The 23,030-nt window shown below is 48.8% G+C and overlaps 1 protein-coding gene across 17 annotated transcripts; it reads left to right on the top strand.

The window, feature by feature from the left end:
* The first annotated feature begins 10 nt into the window (after positions 1–10).
* Cpa5 (carboxypeptidase A5) lies at positions 11–19,758 on the top strand. 17 transcript variants are annotated; one of them, XM_087658408.1, is made up of 12 exons: positions 11–194; positions 1,552–1,763; positions 2,878–2,959; positions 4,010–4,144; positions 11,441–11,539; positions 13,002–13,103; positions 14,259–14,360; positions 14,825–14,962; positions 15,250–15,340; positions 18,297–18,496; positions 18,785–18,869; positions 19,224–19,758. In XM_087658408.1, exons 2-12 carry the CDS (start codon positions 1,648–1,650, stop codon positions 19,409–19,411), a joined length of 1,338 nt encoding a protein of 445 aa, XP_087514534.1. In that variant the 5' UTR covers positions 11–194; positions 1,552–1,647; the 3' UTR covers positions 19,412–19,758.
* Positions 19,759–23,030: the final 3,272 nt, after the last annotated feature.

A 23,030-nucleotide genomic window follows, 5' to 3' on the forward strand; every position in this document is an offset into this window, starting at 1 on the left:
CAGTGCTGCCGTAGAATTCTCCAGAATTCCTAACCGCTCCTCTTTCTTTCCTCTTGCTCTTGCTCTCACTCTAATTCTCTCTCTCTCTCTCTCTCTTTCCATCTTCCATTTCTAAACCAAGTAGAGGAATAGTTGGTCTCATTGTTAGTGGCTTAAAATGGTGCTTTTGAACAAGAGGATGCTGGGTGTTTTCGGTGACTAGTACCATTCCCACCTTCTTTCCTTTGGAATCTCTGAGCTACGATTTACCAGCTCCCTCTTTTATTCTCATGGCTACTGAAGCTATACAATTGCTCTCTTTTCTAGGTCCTTAAGCCGTTCGCTAATGTTACTTTCTGAGCGTTTCCAAAGCTGTGGTTCTAGGGGAGTTAGGCGCGCCTGAACAGCTGATCCATGAAATAATGGAGTAGGGCAGGCGGGGTGGAGAGCAGGGCCAGCTATCAATAGGAGAGTGACCCCCTCTCCACACATGACCAGCTAATTGGCCATTGTGGGAAAGTATGTGTGTGTGAGTGAGTGAGTGTGTGTGTGTGTGTGTGTGTGTGTGTGTGTGTGCGCGCGCGCACATCTGCTGAGAATCTCTAGTGACAGGTGGCCTTTGTGGACAGAACAACTTTTGTTGGATTTTAGCTCAGATTCTTAACTCTTTCAGATTTTGTTAGATCCATCCTGTGTCATTCAGGTCCCATCTTTTGCTTCCTTCTTTCAAGACGACTACTTTGTGTATTGGCCTCTGCTTTATTCACACTGTTCCCAAGCCATAAGGAGACTGAGGGGGGCGTCAGCAGGCCGGAGAAGTGGACTTGGCTGTCTGTTGGAAACTGTACAAAAGACTTGCATGTCCTGCAGAATTGTCTCAGTAGAGTGATGACTGCCTGCTGACAGAGACGAGGGGTCCTGACTGAAGTTCTTCTCGTGTACAATATACATTCCCTCTGCCACACTCTCCCTTTGTTTTCCCTATTGCAACAGGAGTACAGACCTGTGATTAAGGGCTAATGCCTTTGGAATAATGAGACATGTCTCGGGCTGCACCAAGCCAATTCATCCAGGTTGTCTCCTCTCATACCCCAGGCCTCCTGTGAGGTAGGGAGGGAAGGAAGGTATTTCCAACACCACCTGACTGGTGAGTTAGTTCACTTTGACCAGGTCAAAGGCCCCAGTTTTTTTAGACAGGGACTGAGCATCCCAATCCCCTGACTCTTGGTCCTGTGACCCTTTGGTGATGCCCTCAGCCATCTGCATACAGTGTATAGTGTGACAGTGTGAGCGGATGGACAGAAGGAGCAGTTGTGTAGAGGAGACAGCCCAGGGCCACTAGCTGCTTCTTTTTCTCTGGAGGTGGAGGATTTGATGTTCCTGAGGAGGTTGGAACAGGGAATGTCCTACCCATCCAGCCGAGGAAAGAAAAGCTAAGGGTCTTGTCTTCATTTCCACATCTTTCCATTCCCTTCCCGGGAAAGGAGGGAGGAGGGTTGGCCCGGTTCTCCCAAGGACTGGCATGTGGGTACCACATGCTAGACCCCCTTAGAGTCTCATGTCCATTCTCAGGCCCAGTCTGCTGGCCTTTAGGTGATGTTCTGTCGTGAGGCCTAGGCCATGCCCAAGCTGGAGGGAAGCCCCTGAAACTTGTCTGGAGGAGGAAGCATGCAGGGCACCCAAGGAGGAGGCATAGGCCCTGGGCTATCCCCTGTGGACAGAAGGACACTTCTGTTCTGCAACTTTATCCTGGCTGTAGCTTGGGGCCAAGTGAATTTCACAGGGTGAGTGACTGCTGCTTGGTGGGAGGGAAGGCTGGCTGGGAGGAGACCTATGTTGTGTGTGTGTGTGTGTGTATGTGTGAGAGATGTGTCTGTATGTGTCTGTGTATGTTGGAGTGTGTGTTTGTGTGTGTCTCTGTGTTTGTGTATGTCTGTGTGTCTGTCCATCTGTCCATCTGTCTTCTTGGGTGGGACCAGACAAAAGCTCCAGCTCTCATTCAGAGCCCAAGTCAGATCCCTTGGCCTCCCACTCATGCTCCAGGCTGGACAACTTGGCTGTGTTATTATCTGTCTCCAACTCTAAAGTTCTACATCTAAAGCTCTCTGTTAAGTTTTACCACTCTGTGAGGATCCCCTAAAATTGAGAGTGGTTGGGAAGAGGGAAAAGGTCAGAAGAAGTGGGAGGGGACAAGAGAGGGAAATGAGGAAGGGGTGAATAGGATCAAAATATATACATGCATAAAAAGTATTATTAGGTGTAATTAGTATATGCCAGTTAAAAAACAAATTCAAAGCTCTGAAAATTGCATGCAGCAGATTTTATACATGCTCTTCTTAGGGGCTGATGGTTTATATTTCTCCTAAAACTCTTGAGGAGGCTAGTAACCCTCATTAGACTGTGGACTCATACCAAGAGTAGATGTACTATGATCTTTCTTCGAAGCACCACAGTCAAGCTTGCACGCCAGGCCTCCCAATATCGCAGAAGGTAGCTAGATGGTCTCCAGGCTTTTATTAAGGAAGAGACACAGCTTAGAAAGGGAGTCATCTCCCCAATGAGAGCCCACAGCATCCTACGTTCAGACCCTGGAGCTTGAGATGTGGGACTCTACCTTATCACCTTCCACCTACCCCATGGAAGGATGCAAGCATTGCTCCTCCGCCCCAAGGTTGGGGTCATCTGATATCCCCTTGCATGGGGGGCTAGCCTAGGAACTGCCATTGGTTCCCCAGCAGCTTTTAATCTATCTGCCCATCCACCCGCTCCCTCTTCCCTTTTGCTATGTGCCAGGTTTCCTTCAGTTCGGTCCCTTTCTCTTCCACACCGGCTCTTTCAATCGACCTAGCGTTTCAGGAGGTCTCCACAGTTTTCTTCACCCTCCCCATGTCTCCCCAGAGACCAGGTTCTTCGAGTCCTGGCCAAAAATGAGAAGCAGCTGTCACTTCTCAGGGATCTGGAGATCCAGAAGCCCCAGAAGGTGAGGATTGCTCCTGGGCGCCTCTGGGGGCACTACTGTCACCACGCTTGCACCTCAGTTCTTTGTCTTGCCCCCTTATACCTTCCAATCCCAAACCATCCTTCCTGAGGTCTCCAAAAAGGATCACCAGATTCTAGACAAGTCTAATGTGGCTTTTCTGCCGTGTGTGAGGAGCATGTCCCTGTAAAGTTGGGTGGCCTTTGTAAACTGTGATTCCTTTAGCTTTCTCTTCTATTATGGATGGGGGATTATGAGCAGACTCTGAAAACAGCTGTAAAGTCCTAAAGCGGCAGGAAAGCGCAGATGCCCCTGCCGCGCATGCGCGGTGCCATGTGCCATAGGGGCCCCGGCTTACATCTGCCTTCCAATTGGAATGGCTTCACTTGGCAAATGTGTTGTATTTGGGTTTGTGTCTGTCAGCCTGGGTATCTGTTTCCAAGAACATTTGTCCTCTACAAGTTTTCACAATGGAAAACATTTTCTTTGACAATTATAACAGAGGGCTTTTGTTTGAGGGCTTGTAAAACAACCAGCTTTTTCTGGATGCGGCCCAGAGTGCTCGCAGCTATTTGTACAGTGTCCCCATCAATGAGGGGATTCCACCACTCTCCGAGCGTCTTCGTTTGACAAATGTAAAATGCAGATATAGGGCACGGGCTCCAGATTTGCCTCTTCTGCTTCTCATGGTGATGAGAAGAGGTGATGCTCCCTCTCCCTCTCCTGACCTGGGTTCTTCTCCAGCCTAGTATCCAACGATGGCGATCTCATTGGTAGGAACTCTAGGCTCTGTGGATCCGGAAGACATTGCAATGAATGAGTGAGGCTATGAGTGAGGCAATGAATGAGGTAGACTAGGAAATGCGGAAGGAACCTTGGTGAGGAGGGGATTTATTCCTGGCTGTAGACCCTGGGATTTTTTTATTTTTAAATGGAACTGGATCCCTTTGAAGTATAAAAGAAACCTAGTCCTCCAGGATGCCTACCGAGTATATAAGGACAGTCGATAAACACAGCTGTGTTTCTTTCTTTTTTTCTTTCTTTGTGAACAAGGTGGACTTCTGGCGTGGCCCAGCCAGACCTAGCCTCCCTGTGGACATGAGAGTTCCCTTCTCTGAACTGCCCAGCGTTAAAGCTTATTTGAAGTCTCACGGCCTTGCCTACAGCGTCATGATAAAGGATATCCAGGTGAGAGCCTACCCTGGCTCACAGTGAGGCGTTCACCTCCCACATTTCTTTTTGGTTGGTTCAGAGTGGGGACAACCTCGGGCCTAAGAGCAGACATCTTGCTCGTGGGTATGCAGCAGCTGCATGTTTATGGACGTGCTGCAGAAGGAATTAATTGTACATTTCTGGGCTTGGGGATGTAGCTCTGTTGTTAGATATGTCTGGCATGTGAAAAATCTACTCCATCTACCCTGTGTTCGAGGACATCCCAAAGACCCTCACAGGTCTGGGGAGTTGGCTCAAGGTGGGTGCCGTTCTCACCAGCACCCAGACCAAGCACAGCTGCTCCTGTAATCCCAGTGTTGAGAGGGTGGGAGATGGGGAGGAGCAGGGGTAAGGGGAGAGACACAGGGATCCTGGGGTTTTCTGGTTAGCCAGTTTATAATCAGAGAACAACAGGTTCAGCGGGAAACCTTGTCTCCAAAAATAAGGCGGAGAGCGATTGAATAAGACGCCTGACATGGATGTCTGGCGTTCACGTGCATTGCACGCATTTAACGGAGAGAGAAAGAAGAACACGTAGCACAGCCTTCTTCCATAACAAATATTTGGGTACCATGCAGATGTTAAGGCTCCCGGGCTGCATCCTTGTGCAGATTCTGTGGTTGCCTCCATACCTGTAGAATCGCATCCACAGAGACTCATTCCTAACCGTGCTGGTCGCACTAATCTCCTGCAAGGGCTCAGACTGTGGGAACAGGGAGCCTCCCAGTGCGCACACACTTGACACCGCATGCCAAGGGATCAACGCATTAGGCAACATTCCTTTCCCAGGGCAGCACAGGGCTGGGGCACTGGGTCCATTCAAAGTCCTTTATCCTTCACAGACACATCTGTTTTCCCGCTCAACATGTGGGGGTGGGATGTTTCTCTAATTAAATCCCCCACAAACAAAAACGGGGAAACTCACACAGACAAAAGAGGCTACCACATCAAAAGAACAGAACTGAGTTCTCATTTTTAGCCCAGGCCTCTATTTTGAGGTTCCCATTTCCCTGCTTCTGCTACACCAGCCCTGAGAACCCTGCAGCATTTGGCAAACAGATACTTAGAAACCTCCACAAACTTTATTGATTACCGCATGTCCGGGACATCCCCTGAGCTTCCCTACTGGCTCCTCTTAGAGAGAGCCTCTCCTGAAGCCTGAGCTGCTGTGGGACTTGTCACTCCTTCCCTGGAAAAATGCCTGAACTTTCCGCTCTAACCTCTGCAAGTGAATATCCAACGTGCAATCTGCAAAGCATTAAGCCCGGACTGCCCTCTTTGAGGTCATTCTGTGGCTTTGAGGGCGCCAGGGGTGGGGAGAGGCTGTTGTTCTTGGTTGATTTGTGGTGACAGCTGGGGAGGGGTGCAGGTCGGAGAGGCTCAGAAGCACTGACAAGACTAGAAGGGGCTTTGCACACCCAGGTCGATACAGAGCTAAGGACACACAGGCTCGGCTCTAGGACTGACGTGTCCCTTCACAGTGACCCTTCAATAATGGTAGCTTGAGTGATGTCAAGGTGTCCAGGACTGACATGTGCAGGGGGTCCTTATTGGTACATTGGTGTCTTTGTGCACCTCTGGCCTTGGTTAGGACTCACTAAATGTTAGCTGAATTCATATATATGAGGAGGCAAAGCAAAAGGAAGCGCGTTTCGCAGTGAGGGCCAGGCACAGCCAATCATGGAAAACTTTTCCTGATGGTTTTGGTTTTTGTCCAGAGGAAGAATTTTGAGGAGGGGGCCTGCATCTTCTTTTTCTACCTCTGCATCTGGGAATACTTAGAAAGACAGCTGTACTCCATGCACAGCCCCCACCGAGCTCGCACACACACACACACACACACACACACACACGGACACACACACGGACACAGACGCAGACGCATGCATGCACACACATGCCTACTGTGTGCTGCGTATGTGGCAAGGCACTTGGACACACAGAAACTGCAAACAAAAACAAGTCCACCAAACTCAGGGGCTTTATCCAGGAGAGCTAGAGGGAGTGGGATGGGGTGGGGGATGGGAAGGGAGGGAGTAAATGCGTGATTACTGTGGAGTGGGTGAGGGCCCTGATGGAGTGCGCACAGGTTGCTATGGGAGCGAATACCAGAGGCACTGCACGTCACCAGAGCTGTGAAGCTGTAATTACCCATGCGTTTGTGTGCGACTGAGAAGCAGGAAAGGGGGGCTTTAGGGAAAAGAGGCCCCCTCCCGGATTTGATGATGGGACCGGGACCGGACTTTTTGTAAAGGGTATCTTTTGCCCTGTGAAGTGGGCAGAGGGGAGACTAGGAGGGTCTTTTACACCACCAGATTTGCATTTCTGAAACACCACTCTTACTGAGATTGTGTTGAGCTGGGGACAGGGCCCAGGAGACTGACAGGCAGGAGGTTGGTCGGGAAATTGCAGTGGGCCAGGCAAGAAATTATCTGATTCCGAGGGTGCTTGATTTGCATTTAATTTTTCTTCACCTCTTCGTTCTTTTCAGTCCTCCAGTGTTTTTTTCCTCCTCCCTGGGATGAGTCACTACCGAAAGGCTTCACTTGAGCAATCAGCGCTTGGGATTTTAATGGCTTTTTTTCTGATTACAAAATTAATAAATATTCATGTTAGATAATTTGGAAAACAGGAGAAAAGCACAAGAAGAAAACAAAAATCACCCAGGCTCTGACCATCCAGAGAGGAATACAATTTAGTAGGAACACCGCTTCACCAGCTCCCCTCTCTGTGGGCTTGACCACATCAGCATACAAATAGGCAGTTACTGAGCCTATCTGAAAAAAAAAATCTTTCTGATCCCATCTCTTTCCCCTCTCCAGCTACCATCCATCTCCCTGCTTCCTTCGAGAACAAAACTAGAAATACTGACTTTTTATTTGTTTCCCACACCCATCATCCCTTTCGGCAGGCTGTCTGCCCCTCACTTCACCAAAACGGCCCGGGGCAAAAGCACAGGGAGCACCCAGCCTACTTGGGCTCTAATTGCACGTCTTTCTGGGGTGCAGTTCAGTGATGTCTCTCCTCTGGCCTCCTAGGAGTCTGTACTGTCCCCCGCAGTCTTGGTTCCCTGGTCACTCTGTCAACCACAGTGTTCCGGTTTGCAGGAAACCTCAAGGCTGTTCTCTACACTTTGGTTCAGGGAAACGGAGCTAAATCCCTCTACCTCCTCATGACCCCCGCTTATGTCTCCAGCTGAAGTCCGTCCTGAACTCCAGCACTGGCTGTCTGAGGGTCTTACAAACTCTACAGGCAAAAGGCTCTTCTGTAGCCTCTGGGAGGTCAGGAGTCTTCTGGGAACAAAGGTGGGAGTCACTCTGGACTCTTCAAAGCCTTCATTCAACCTGCTGCAAACCTTAGAGTCTTTCTTCAAATACTTCTGACACATCCAAACTACCATCATGGGTCAGGATAACTAAAGCCGAGGGACTATTCTGGCAGTGTTCCACAAAGGGTCTTGCCAATACTCAACACCCTCCGCCTTCACGAGAACTGGGATCACAGGAGGGCCAGACTCTGTTCCAGGAACTATCTAATCGTTCTCCCCCAACCTTATCCTTGTTTGCCTATTATCCATGTCAAGGCAGATGCATTCTTACCCAAATTGATAAATCCAATTATGGTCAGCCCCTACTTGACACCCTCCAGTTGGGGCTGGGTAGCCCACCTCTCTGGAGATGGGGCTAGGAGGATGTTAAATTCCAGGTTGGCTATATAGTAAGACTGTCGCAATTGCAATCAAGCAAGCAAGCCAGCCAGCAAGCACAAAAGGGAGTGCAGGCAGGCAAGCTCTCATAAATGCAAAGTTCTTGAAAAGACCAAGGCTCCAAGTGAGCCACTCCCCACCCAGTCATCCTTGCTCTCCTGCAGTGCTCTGTGTCTGCAGTCTTCTTTGATGCTCCTAGAACTTGCCTGACATGTTTCTGCCTTGGGGTTCTCGCCTGTGTCCACATCTTTGTACTTGCTGGGGTCACTCCTGGAATGTGGCCCTAGCTGGTATCTGCGTGACCCATTTGCTTACGGCTTTCAAAATCTTGCCCCCATATCAGCTTTTGTCCTTCTTTTAACTGTACCTGTCCTCTCTCCTGTCATGGCCATTGCCCCCCTCCTCCTAGCTAAACTTTGCTGGTATTGACTGTATGCCAGTCTAAGCCATGTGACAGCACTTAGTGTTGTATGCTGAAGTGTATGATAAAATGATCCTCATCGTATGAGGGGAAACTGAGGCAGAGCCCAGTTTAATGATCAAATTAGTGTGTCATCTGAGACAGCCTGACCCAGGGATCGCACTGTGTTTTAGACCATCTATCACCTCAGCAGTCAAGATAGTTGGTTGTATGTGGTGTTTGAACTTGGGTTTCACTGCCAGGGGTTCAGCCTTAACTGCTGGGGGGGGGTTTCCCATTTTGAAAATATCAGGTTGGTAGCACTTTCCAGAAACGGTGCTTACATAGCCAGCTTTAGTTCTAGACAAGAAAGCTAGGGACCTGCCTACTGAAAGCACACAGTTCCCCACGCTGTGCTGAGTCTATAGAGGTCTGTGGTTAAAGCAAGGCTGCAAGGAGATTGGGCATTCTCTAGGCCTCAGCACCATCTTTGGGGTCCTGGGAGGCTGTTTTGCTTCACCACAGGAGTGCTGTTTTCTGCCTAAGGCTTCAGCCTTCCGCATCCCTGTAATAATTGAATTCACATCCAGGTCTCACTGTCCAGGTCAGTTAATGGTCTCCAAGGAGGTAAAAATGGCTGACTTCTGAGCTACTCATTCTGTCCCCCACCCCACCCCCCTTGAGGAGCCTGACAGGGTTGTTCAACATCCTGAACCCATGGGAGGCTTCATTCTCAGCTCTTAGCCTCTTCTCTCACCCCCGGAAGGGAGCAAACATCTGTGTAGTTCTCAGTCCAGGGTAGATTAATGTTCCTGGAATTGAGGTCCAGCTGCGAGGGCTGAGGATTCCTAGCTCCTAGGAGGGTGTCCTATCCATTCATGGGGCCGAGAGGATGTTTGGAAAGACATTTGCAATCTGGTGCCAACCTCCTGTTTGCCTCCAATCTGATTTCTAGAACAAAGGCTGTTCAACTCCTCAAAGTTGTTTCCTATGGGTGTTTCTGGCCATGTTGCAAGAGCTGGACCATCTAAGGCTTTCTTCCCACTTCCCCTCCCCTCTGCCCCCCCCAATCATCCAACCCCTACTCAAGCCTTAGTACATCTTGGGACATTTGACGTCTTGTAACTTCATTCTACTGGGTACAGAGCATGACTAGGCCTGCCCAGACCCACTTGTCAGTCTGCTCACAGCTGCTCATCATGGCTGGTTTTACCAGCTCTCAGTGACAGACACACATTGGTCATGGTAGGCTGGGGAGATTTAGATGGATTTCCTGGGAAAAAGATACGTTCTTTGTTTGAGAGCTTCCCAGGGTGGTCCTTGAGAGTGAGCCTCAAGGACAAGGCCTCCTCCAGCCGTGCCTGACGTACACAATCCTTCCGGCTTTGCCCAAATGCAAAGCCCCAAGCTCGGCCAGCCTAGCCAGAAACATGGCAATTATAATTACTGAACATGTAGTTGGTGCTGAAACATGAAGTCATTTGAGCCGCAAACATTGATTTCTAGTCCCATTTGAAAATCTGTAATCTATGAACTTGAGAGTCGTGAACAAGTGGACAGGGCCCTTGGGGAAGAATGAGTTACTGGGCAAGTCACCTCATGCATAGCAGCGGGTGGGGACCCTCTCTCTCCCCCAGCCACAAGGACTGAGGACACTGCAGCTGGTGCTTCACATTAGCCATGAGGGGTCTGGTCCTGGAATTATTAATTCACGGAAAGGCCCTTGCTTACTGAAGAAGTATAAGCATGCTGCCAAAACGCAAAAAGAGAGTATGGGGGGAAATGTTCAAAATTCTAATCTTATTCCAACAGGCGCCATTAGCATTTTGTTATATTTATTTTTGGCATTTTTAATGTCTTGTTTTCCTGTGCTTGAGGGTACTTGATTTTCATTACTTGAGGAAACTTTTTAATTGCAAGAAGAACATGATAGAGTTTTCAGCTGTTAACATTCTGCATACTTCTGCTTCCTCCCTTTATCTATATTTATTTATACACGCACACACAAACATGCATATCTGTGTGTATATGTTTTATTGCTAGGCTTGAGGAATCCAGTGCTGGGAACAGGAAGATCTGCTTTTTATCTCATGTCTGCTGCTGCTTAGCTATGCATTGAAGAGCTGTCACCGTCCAATCTGCTTTATCTCTGAAACACCACGAGTTAGTTCCTTCCCTGGAATCTGGTCATTTGACCAGATCAAGTGAGAGAGAACATGAGAATAAAGATACCATAGACCAAAGGGTACTGGTCCCCAAATAAGGCAGTATCCAAACTGTGACCCAGAGCTTAAGGAGAGGTCCCTTTGAGTGGTTGAGGATGTCGGTTGACATCCTCGGGCAGAAGGGCTTGGGAGCTTTCCACTCTGCATAATCAGTGTTAGTCCTGGACCTGCCTATCACACTCTGACCTAAGCTGGGAAAAGTGTCCCAGCAGTGATCTCAGCAGGGGGGCAGTGTGAGCAGTCCACAGTCACCTCAAGCCAGGCACTTGACTGCCCTCCCTTCCTGTGGTCAGTGGGAAACTTCACGTGAAGGTTGAATGCCAAGAGCAAACCATCTCTCAAGCACGTTGCTTCTGGCTCTGGCACGCTGTATCTGACAGGCCGTTAACATGGTGAGAACAGTGACACACTCATCATGATTTGGGCTGGCCTTGTCCGTATCTGGCTTTCTGAAATGGCTTGGATACCAGTTGTCTAAGCTACTTTCTGGGAGCGGAGTTGATGTTGGGAGTCAGAGCCGTCATCTGCTCCCAAAGGGCGGTCAGTGCCCATGGTTTTAAAGTACAAAAACAACGTTGGCAGGAACCTATGAGCATCTTCTTAACACACCTTCATAGCCATCATGACATTTTATCCTGTGAAGCAGCACGGCATGGACCGTTGTCCTTATGCTTAAGCTGGGCAAACTAAGGCTACAGCAAGTTCTACCATAAGTTGGGAGTAGAGATGGACTTAAAATCTGTCTCTTTGGACTGACTGGCCCTGTGTTCATTTGGACAAGATAGTATGAATGCCGGTACATGAAGAATCGCCCTTCAATCACATATAGCCTTCTGTTGCACGCGATCAGGGTGGTTTCCCCCAACCCCCCCGCCACAGTGTCGATGCTGTGGGTCCAAAGCCCCTCTTCTGCCTTTCCAGTGTGTTTTCCTATCTGCTAGGTGCTACTGGATGAAGAGAGAGATGCCATGGCAAGGTCCCGCAGGCTGGAACGCAGTACCAACGGCTTCAGCTATTCCTCTTATCACACTCTGGAGGAGGCAAGTCCATCTGGGCAAGCTCTAGATGGGCTTTGGAACCCCTTGGCATAGCCAGGAGCAGGCAGAGACCAGAGAAGGATTCCGAGACTGCAGAGACTATAAACATGGGATGGTACAGAGAAGAGACATTAGGAGGAGAGATGTTTGGGGTAGACAGCCCTAAGGGGTCCAGAGTCAGATGGAGGGAACAGGAGCTCAGAAGTACACCTAGGTGGGCGCAGAATCTATGAAACGGTTCGTTGGTTGGCATATTAAGGTGCGGATCTATTATAGGCCAGAATTAAGTAGGCGGAGGCTGCCTTCATAGCTCATCCCCTGACTAAGTGATTCATTGATCTCCTTGTGACCAGTCCTGGTGTTCCGTGGCCCCAGCTTTGGATTCTTGAAGGCATGAGTGGCATCAATCCAGGCACACTGGGAAGTCATGCCCATGGAAATAAGCAGTTGCTTTTACTTGGCAAGTATATGATATAGTGACGCCCAGCTAGATGTTAGCGATGGTCACTGTGTTTAAGAGAAAACATACAGGCGAGTACAGGAACCTCCACTCCAGAAAGAAACCCAAGGAAAGGACCTCATTTGCTTGTTAAAGGACATGACATTATTGATATTGTCTACTCTATCATTCTTCTCATTTCCCAGGACCTGTAATGGAGAATCCATTTTCTTCCTAATGTTTATTCATTGGTATATATATATTGAAAGGACAAGAAAATGAACTAATATAGACTGTCACTGTTATTGATGCCAACAATAAATAAAACACTACCCTTCCCTTCTAGCTGCTGAGTCTAGAAGGGGTGAAAACAGTATAAAACTGCACTCCACAGTTTACGAGATCTGTTAAATGGATAAAACCTACCACAGGGTGAAAGGCAAGAGAATGAATTTTCAATAGACAGACCCATGTAGGCCATGTCTAGGAATTTATTTAATATATTTTTTTAGACAGATCTTCCTATGTAGCCCAGGCTGGCTTGAATTGCTGGTCCTCCTGCCTCTGACTCCCAAGGACTAGGATTACAGACATGTGGTGTCCAGGCAGCTCGTGTCTAGGATTTGAGTGAGATCAATGCATGCTTTCCTCTCAGGCAAGGTGAAAGTGTAGTTCTGCACGGGCACAAGGAGCCTGGTGTTCTTGTCAGGCCTCAACTAGGTGCTCTTTAGCTCTGAGGGTATTTTTAAGATTTCTAATTCTTTTTTTTTTCTTTTTTCTTTTTTTTTGGGAGCTGGGGACCGAACCCAGGGCCTTGCACTTGCTAGGCAAGCGCTCTACCACTGAGCTAAATCCCCAACCCAAGATTTCTAATTCTTTAGACTTTTGTATTTCTTTAGACTCCCAGGGGAGGTAGGAAGCAATAAAGAAAGTGGGGTGGATGAATGAACCCCATTCGCTGATATGCTTGGGGCTTACCCCTTTCCCCATGTAACTCCCAGTCTGATAAGACTTCATAATTTTCAGATATATAATTGGATCGACAACTTTGTAGCTGAACATTCTAATCTTGTCTCCAAAATTCACATTGGCAAGAGCTTTGAAAATCGGTCCATTCTTGTCCTGAAGGTAAGAGCATCTTTAGACTACAGAGCGAGCATCTTTATCCTAAGGTTGAGCTCATTGGCAAGTGGCTGGGCAGGTGTTTCTGGCTAGGGAAGAAGAATGTATACTGTGCTACAGACCCATGAGCTTGTGTCACCAGGGACTCACCCTTGTGAGTATGGACAGGTGGCCGTGCGGTGACCTGGGCAGGAAGTAGTGGAAGGTGCTAAAGAGACAAGGCTGTTGGGGCGTCTGTTGTCACCTCAGCTCAGGGGGAGTGTCAGTGAGTCAGCGCCCTTCCTGTTGCCAAACTTGCTTCACCTGCTAAGTGACAACAGAGGCGCATGTAGGGGTTCATTTGACAATGACCGAGGTCATCTGCCTTAGACAGCCCCATAGATGGGCATGCAGCCTCTGGAGAAACCTTCCAGCCCTTCACGGGGGGGGGGGGGGGGGAACGACTGAACACAGCTTGAGCAAGTGTGGTCACTGTAGTGCCCTTGGTCATGATGGAAGCAAGGTGAACAGTAGCTCAAGCCCCAGAAGAGAATCAATCCATAGCCTGTGCTCCCATGGGAACCACATGGGCACTCAGCATGGCCGGGGGGGGGGGGGGGGAGGGGTAGCTACTGAGCTCTCACAGGGCTCTGCAAGATGCTTCAGAACAGTCAGTCTTGCCTAACTTTACCGTGACTGAACTTGCTTCTGTTTTGGTGTCTTACCAGGTATGACCACAGTCTCTCGCTAAGTCTTTGCTCCTCAGAGTATGGCTTTGTACATCAGTACCCTCATCACCTAAAAGCCAGTGCGTCTTAAATGCAAACTTAACACCCCTCCCTAGACACACTGTTCCAGAAGCTGTGTATTGTTTACTCTTTCTGGGAGACACGTGTGCCCATCGAAGTTGGAGAGGCACAAGTCTAAGATACTTTCGGTCCTGAGAAAGTCTGTATTTCAGGTTGGGTGACTTTGCCTTCCAAGAATAATACTGTAAGGCAAAGGCCACACTGGGTGTTCAAACTTCGTAGATCTATGTACGTAGACCAGCGTATCCTCCCTGTCTCAGGTTAAGCACTCTGACATACAGATTCATTCCAGACAGTAAGGATGCACCTTTGAGGGACAGCACCATGGCTGTCTTGCTCACACCTTTGTTTGTGGTCTGATTATTTTCCCCAGTTCAGCACTGGAGGTCCAAATCGCACAGCCATCTGGATTGACACTGGGATTCATTCCCGAGAGTGGATCACTCATGCCACTGGCATCTGGATCTCGCAGAAGGTCAGCTGGGAATGGCAGCTGAGGGACAGCCTCAGGGACTGGGCCCATGGCGAAGGGATGCTTGGGTACTTATTAAAGGGATCCCTAGTTGAAGAATTCGACTCAGTTCCTTTAAATTCGGGAGTCTCTATCCCCTCCTGTCCTTTGGAACATTATCAAATGCCCTGGCCTTTTACAAGTAGGGGATTCAGGCTAGCCTGCTTCCCAAGTGTTTAAAACTTAAGCTTTTGGTTCTATGTGGGATACATTTGATGACCCAGTACCATCCCTTCTTGTGGCCACTGGACTGTTTTAGAGTCCAGCTGCATTTCTGAGGAATACCTGGCAAGGGCTGCCTCCTGTCACCCTCTCTTGCAGATTGTCAATGCATATAGCAAAGACCATGTCTTGAAAAAAGTATTAAACACTATGGACATTTTCATAGAGATTGTCACCAACCCTGATGGCTTTGCCTTTACTCATAGCATGGTAAGCTGGAGATCCCCAATAGTGCTCATCTGAAGTTTGTATTTGGGGCAGAGAAATGTCTTGGTGGCCTCTGGAGCTGGCTTCTTCAGGAGCTTTCTTCAGAGAACCTGGCTGGCAAAAAGGGGGTTGTCGAGGTATTAAAGCTACGGGATTAAAACCATCTTGTCCAACAACCTGCCCACTGCTCAAGGAAGCTTCTACTACTAGCCTATGATTAGACTTCTCCCCATGCCTTACTTGAACCACAGATCCAATCTGCTCACTGATCCAAGCTCCATGCCAACCCATCCTGTCCCCAGGGGCTGTCTCCTTTGCTCCTTCCTGCCCCACTAGGAGCCCCTCCCCCTTCCATGGGCCAGAATGTCAGCCATCTCTTGAGGTGGGCCCAATTAATGAGGTTGCATGACCTGGGCTTTCTCAGAATCGCTTGTGGCGGAAAAACAAGTCAATTCAACCCGGCATCGTCTGCGTTGGTGTGGACCTCAACAGGAATTGGAGGACAGGCTTCGGAGGTATGGCAGCCTGTGGCATCCAGGGGCAGGACTTGAGGAGGAGTGGGTGCTCTTGGGTAGGTCCTCTCACACCGTCAGACTATTCTGACTCATAGATTGGGAGGCCTGGACAACACCGTTGACTAATCTACGTGTGTCAGGGTCAGATGAGCACATAGCTAAGCCAGAGTGTGGGATGTAGGTGAGGTTGCACGTGAAATACATGGACCTAGATGCTAAGCCTTCATGGGGACATTTAAGAGAAGCCTGAGATATTAAAATGAAGACACATTGCAAGTATCCTGAACACTGCGAGAACATGCCAGAGGCTAGCTCATTCTGACAGGGTTATACCATCCATGGCTGGCGTGGTTTCTTGGTGACCTTTGTCGATTGTCTGTCTCTCATACACGTGACAAAGGCACAGAGATTAGATAGGGAAAGCAAGTCTTCTAGAACACCCAAAGGAAATAACCTGGATCCCAGCAAATCAGCAATTGGATGGGTGGGGTTCCAGGACCAGTCAGGATAGTCAACTCGACCTCAGCCCCAGATGTGGTATTTATACTCCACCATGGAGACAAGGGTTGGTTCTCCAAGGGACACCAAGCTCCCACTGTCAACAAACAGATCCACAAGTCGAGGCCAAGCTAGAACATTCTATATCTAGGTGTTGGTGGCTTTGTAAATCTGGTGTCTTGGAGGTCGTTTACATGAAAAATAAGGAAATTTCCAAGGGATGGAGAGCAAAGGCCCAGGATTACTTGGTGGTGGGGGCCTGAGGATCAGGACCATTCGAGAACCATGTGGAGCAAGAGATCATGGCTGTACAAAATTAGACCTGTCTGCCTCCCAATTGACCAGGGTTGACGTAGGTGGGCAACTGTGTCTCAGGCTTGACAAGACTCACAAATCCTGAGGTATCTCAGTTTAGAGGAAGATAAATTCTGTCTTAAAGAAAATAAGGGGTCTCTCTGTGAACGAATAAATAAATCTGTGGATATACAATGTACAAAAACAATTATTGGGGCAGGGGAGCCCAAAGGAGTGGGAAAGCTCCCATAATCCCACTACCCAAAGATTAGTGCTTTAATAATTCACCATGTACTTTCAGAGATTTCCCCTTGCTACAAATTACATTTTTTAGGGAAGGAAAAATAAACAGCTAATGAATCCATTAGCAGGTACTTGTGAGGCAGGCAGACTCAGAGGACCTTGACTGTGGACGTCAGAGAGGCAGGCGGCTAATTCCCATTTGGTTAGGGAAAGATTGGTTTACTCTGCTTAGCTCAAACCAGAACTAATGGGCCGAAATGTTTCTCCATATTTGGGCACAGCCACCTGGCCGTTGGCAGGGGAACGGCTCTTGCCTGCGTGGGCTGCAAACACAGACAAAGCTTTCAGCCTGCCTGCTCTGCTCATCTGTTGCTATTCGTCTTTCATCAAGTGGAGCAGGTGCAGGAGCTCAACAGACACAACAAACAGGGCCACTGCAAGCTTAGCCTCTGCCAGTCTAAGGGGCTGCTTGCACTCCTGCTTCTAGCCAGGGTCCCCAACCTTAGGCAAGGACCACCCAACTAAGAGGGGATGTGTTCTTGACTGATAGAATGGCCCTGGGCTGCCTGGGGCCAGGAATAATAACACGTGACTCAGGTGGGAAGACCTAGTTTATGGTTTTCATATTTTAATTGTATCATGGGTAGCCTGGAGACCCCCACCCCCACCCCCTCAGAGCACTGTGCCTCCCTCACCTGAACTACAGGGAAGGATTAGTTTGCAGGATTACTCTGCTGTTGGCCCTGGGGACAAGAGGGCTGCTCACTCTCTCAAAGGTTCAGAAGTTGGGGCAGCTCTCTGGTCTCCGGAAGGCTTGGATACAGTCATTTTGGGGAGGTAGAAGGGGAGTAAGAAGTAGGGATTTTTCCTTCCCCATGAGTTGCTAGCCCACAAATCTTGACCAGCACACACGACATGGTTCCAGAGGAAGGAAGCATGTAGGCCAATCTAAGAGAAGCGACAAGCTCAACTACCAAGAAATGGAAGCACAGGCGTGGCAGTATAGCTGAGTCATCAAAGTACTTACCACACACACACACACACACACACACACACACACACACACACACACACTCAACTCCTCTCTGCGCTCTCCTCCAAGTAGGTTCCCTGAGAAAAATTCTCAAGAGCCATTCTCAGACCAGCCTCAAGCCACTGTGGGGATCCATCTTGTTTTCCCCCAGAGCACAAGTCCATGGGGCTTCTAGGGCTGTGGCTGGGAACAACTGCATCTGAGCCCCTGACCAGCAATGGACCCCAAAGAGCTAGCCAAAAAGGTGCTGCTTACTAGGTGAGGTTGGGATTGGGACAGAAGGCTCAGGTTGCCTTGACGCATCTTCCCAGGCATGGAAACTCGGTCAGGACTTAACCCAAAGAAGGAGCGGTGAGTGCTTCCTGCAAACCCGCAGAGTCGCTGAGTCAGGGTATGGCTTCCTTCGTCATCCTGACGTATGAGGAGAAGAAATCCAACAATAAACACAGCCTAACACAGAGGTCATCTTCTGCACAAAGTCCCATGCGGGCAGCTTACTCTCAATGACACCTCTCTTCCAGCGGTGACAGAGGGACTTCTCTCCAGAAGGTTTTGCTTCAGTCACACAGACACAAAATAAAACAATGCAGTCAAACCTTGGCTGGCCTCTGGGACTCACTCTGTAGACCAGGCTGGCCTTGAACTCACGGAGATCTGTCTGCCTCTGCTGAAATTAAAGGCATGCACTACCAGGCCTGGCCACCTTTCCTCTTAGCCCCAAACCAGAAATGACACATCATTTCTGCTCAAATTTCCTCTGGCCAGAAGCAGTCACATGACCTCAGTCAACTTGCAGAAGGAGCTTGCAAGACGTAAAGGTGTTTTTGAACAGTGGCTCACCACACCTGGGGACTTAAATTCATTTGGGTGATTTTATTTTGCTTTCAGGAAATGGTTCTAACAAAAACCCCTGCTCAGAGACTTACCGAGGGCCGGCTCCCGAGTCAGAGCCAGAGGTAGCTGCGATTGTGGCCTTCATCACGGGTCACGGGAACTTCAAAGCTATGATCTCCATTCACAGCTACTCTCAGATGGTCATGTACCCGTATGGCCATTCTCTGGAGCCTGTGCCCAACCATAAAGAACTGGTAAGATTGGCTGGATAGGGTGAGAAAGCAGAAAGCTTCTTTCTAGGGAACTCTGCCTGATCCATCTGCAGGTGACTCCTTTGGTTCCCAATATGAGGGTCTGGACCAATGATAAGAGAGTCCAGGGTAGGAAGAGTCAGTAGAGTTGTTCCCATGTGTGATCAAGTTCAGAACTGGAGGAACTCTACTATCTATATACAGTGGCTACCACCTCATGCTTCTCAGCAGCTGCTGAGCGTGCAAAGGCTGGCCATCCCCTGCCTCTTACTCTCTGGCTGTCATTTGCAGTTCGAGCTTGCCAAGGATGCAGTAAAGGCTCTCTACAAGGTGCACGGGATGGAGTACATTTTTGGCAGCATCAGTACCACCCTCTGTAAGTGAGCTACATCTGCCTGGGGCAGGGCAGGTGCAGCTTGAGCAGGACCACTGACCTTGATGGGCTAGGTGGATGGCAGTACCCAGGGAGCAGTAGCCGTGCACAGACCCTGTCACAAAGTCCTCCAGGGCTGGGGGCAGGATCTCAGTCTATTGGCCTACTTGTGCAAGAGGGGAAACTGGTTGGGGGTGGGCAGGGTAGGAGGACCCAGGATGAGGCCTGAATCAGGAAGTTTGATGTGACTGGGCTCAGGTGGGTTGCGGGGCCCACTTTCCACTCATGATTCCTCTGTATCCTGTGACTACACCTTCTTCCTTCTTCCCAGGCACTTTTTGGCCCTTTTCTTTTTAGATTCAGCCAGCGGGATCACGGTGGACTGGGCTTATGACAGTGGCATCAAGTATGCCTTCAGCTTCGAACTCCGGGACACTGGACAATATGGTTTCCTGCTCCCAGCCTCACAGATTGTTCCCACAGCCGAGGAGACATGGATGGCACTACGGACCATTATGAAACACACCCTGAATCACCCCTATTAGCCACGCTACTCGGGCCAGAGCAGTTGGGGTTCACCCCTTTCCCTGAAAGTCCTCCTATATTAAGTATCCCTTCCCAACCTGACATTAGACCCCCAGCAAATACAAGCAACTTTGAACAGGCCTCGCTGCCCTAGTGTGGGCTGCTGACTCTTCTGGATGCTTAGGCATCCTCAGGGCAGCTCGTCATGTCTGGGATGCACCCCCGTCCCTGTTGCTTTCAGGAAACCATGAGGTTTGAGCTCCGCCTGTCCCTCTCTTTGCTCCCTGGGAACAGCCAATGTATATGTTGCCCTAGCAGTTTTTGACATTTTAATAAATCCAGAGGGGACTGGGCTTGATTTAAACAACAGAATAGCCAACGCCGAACTTTCTGTCCCTTGAGGGAGAAGAGGGTTCTCAGACCAGGGATGGGGTGGAGGACAAATTCAAGGGGCTTACTCAAGAGTTGCAGTAACCCAATGTCTGAATCGGAACAAGTCCCTGGTTTGTGACCATCAAGGTTAGGCATGTACTGAGTCGCACTTTAACTGAGAGAGTAAGAGGGCAGCATTTTGAGACCCCAGTGAGTGTGTTCTCCAGCACCTGCCATTTGGGGAGCATGGAAAAGGCCTGCTGTTACGTCCTAGAAGCGAGGAATCAATTGAAGACTGGAAGTGTTTGCAGCAGTCTGAGGCAGAAACACTAGTTTAAGAACAAGACCTTCATTTGCAAAAGTTGGGCCCTTTGTGTGCATGAGTGTGTGTGTGTGTGTGAGTGTGTGTGTGTGAGTGTGTGTGTGAGTGTGTGTGTGAATGAGTGTGTGAGTGTGTGTCTGTGTGAATGTGTGTGTGAGTGTGTGTGAGTGTGTGAGTGTGTGTGTCTGTGTGAATGTGTGTGTATGTGTGCTTGTGTGCAAGTGCGTGTGTGTGTGTGAGTGTGTGTGTGAGTGTGTGTGTGAATGAGTGTGTGAGTGTGTGTGTCTGTGTGAATGTGTGTGTGAGTGTGTGTGAGTGTGTGAGTGTGTGTGTCTGTGTGAATGTGTGTGTATGTGTGCTTGTGTGCAAGTGCGTGTGTGTGTGTGTGAGTGTGTGTGAATGAGTGTGTGAGTGTGTGTCTGTGTGAATGTGTGTGTATGTGTGCTTGTGTGCAAGTGCGTGTGTGTGTGTGAGTGTGTGTGTGAATGAGTGTGTGAGTGTGTGTCTGTGTGAATGTGTGTGTATGTGTGCTTGTGTGCAAGTGCGTGTGTGTGTGTGTGTGTGTGTGCCCGCGTGCGTGTGTGCAAGGATTCTGGATGCCTATAAACCAGTTCCTGAGGAACACAGAAGAACGGAAGCAGAAAGATATAGGAAGAAACCTCTTCCACACAGCCTGCAAAAAAGAGAAACGTTTGCTGGAAGGGGACGATTTTAGACGAACAAACTCATATTCACTAGATCGGACCTAGACAAGGCCCAAACTCACTGCAAGTTGAAGCAGTGAATCACTAAGTGTCTGAGGAAGGGGGCTGGGCTGATATTAGAGGCGACTGTATGAGCTGCAGCTATTGGGAATTCTGAGCAAGAAACACACACAGACAGACACAGAGATAGGGAGAGAGACAGAGAAAATACAGCCTGTATAATATTCTGACATATTGGCCATTATAGACATGCAAAAGAGCAGCTGTGGAAGCCCCAAGGAAGTTAGGGTACTGAACCCCTAAAGAACTTGGATTATTTTCAGGGGATGAGCCAGGAATGGAGGAGGTCAGAACATTCTGGTTGAAATTTCCTCAAGAAACTGAGGTGTTTTTATTTTTAAAGCTGGAAGTGGTTTAATCGAGCTGGAATTTCCAACCTGAAGTTTTCTGTTAGTGGAAATACAGGGTCATGAGCTACGTTAATCTAAGCCGTAGATAAATAAAATGGCCTCTACTTCTGCACACTGGAGCCATGGTTATAGCTTTTACGCCTTCTCCACAAATATTTCTATGTTATCCTCATGGGAAAGGACATTACTGGTATTAATAAGCTCATTTTCAAATTAAAAAAATTTTTGAGACAGAATTTCACACCGTAGCTCAAGCTGGCCTGGAACTTATTGGTGTGGTCCTGGCTGACCTTGAGGTCATGGCAATCCTCCTGCCTCAGCCTCTTGTGAACTGGCATACCTGGCTCAATAAATTCATTTTTAAGATAAGGAATGCTATTTACTCTCCTATTTCGGAGTATTTAAAAACCCTAACAAAGCCACACAGTCTGAAACTCGTGTCACCATTGTCCAAGTTACCTATAGCAGAGTCTGTGGAAACCTGTTTATCGGGAAGGTATTAGGATTTCATCTTCACAATTAACCAGCATTTCTGGGGTGGGACAGATGATTCCTGTACAGCTGGAGCAGCATCGTCCTGGAGGCAGGAGGACTGGGCCGATAGGTTTTCTAGTAATGTTGTCTTAAGTTCTTCTCTAGCTCTTACTCTGGGCCAAGCACAGGTCCCAGTGCATTATGGGATTCAGCATGCTGTTTCCTCATAGCTATCTTAGGTGGAACTGTTAGTGACCTTAATTTTGATGAGAAGGCTCAGACTCAGAGGTATCATCAACAAAGGTCACATACTACAGTGAGCAGGGTGTGGCTGGCTCTTGGGACCTAGAGTTCCTCCTGTGCCTCAATCCCAGAAGCTGCTTCACATTCAATCTCCCAGAACAAGGTGTCAGAAACCTGTTTTTACAGCATGGTTGGCCAGATCCCATGTAAAGGGGAGAGTTCCACAAGAGATCGGAATGACATAGACGGGTGGAGGTGGTCTCTTTTTTTGTTTGTTTGTTTGTTTGAGGTTTTCTTTTTTTTTTTTTTTTTTTTTGGTTCTTTTTTTCGGAGCTGGGGTCCTAAGTAAGCGCTCTACCACTGAGCTAAATCCCCAGCCCCTGTTTGAGGTTTTCTTTTTTTTTTTTTTTTTTTTTTTGGTTCTTTTTTTCGGAGCTGGGGACCGAACCCAGGGCCTTGCGCTTCCTAGGTAAGCGCTCTACCACTGAGCTAAATCCTCAGCCCCGAGGTTTTCTTGAGACGGTGTCTCACTATGTAGCTCTGGCTGTCCTGGAACTCACTGTGTAGACCAGGCTGGTCTTGAACTCACAGAGTTCACAAGTTCTGCCTGTCTCTGCCTCCCTGCTTGTATGGATGTGGCCCATTCTCAAAAACAAAACAAAACACTCCAACCAACCAAAAAACCTCAGATGATTTAAAATCCTACCCAAGGTCACATAACCAACCCACCCCTCTGCCACCACGTTTCTGTCCCTCTCAGCCCTCCTTCACCAGCTCCTTCCCAGTTCCTCCCAGGAGAGATCTTATCACATGCCGCTTCTCCCCTCTGGCACATTCTTTCTCCCAATCTTCCCCTCTAACATTTCCTCATAAGCCTCAGGCCTCAGACTACCCAGTGGCCGTAGATCATTGTCTCCCACACTCCTGCTTTCCAAGGCCTCATTTATCTCCTTGGAAGCCATGATCATTAGTAACTAATTGATTTTGTTTCTTTCTGAGAGCTGTGAGGGAAGGCTCTGCATCTGGGCTGTTTACTCTCCCTTAGCTCCTGCGGAGAGGCACCGGGAAAGACACCGAGATTCAAGGAAGGACAGTCTTTCCTCAGCCTTGGGGA

The sequence above is a fragment of the Rattus norvegicus genome, chromosome 4, assembly GCF_021556685.1.
Source record: "Rattus norvegicus strain SHRSP/BbbUtx chromosome 4, alternate assembly SHRSP_T2T, whole genome shotgun sequence".
Classification (NCBI taxonomy): Eukaryota; Metazoa; Chordata; class Mammalia; order Rodentia; family Muridae; genus Rattus; species Rattus norvegicus.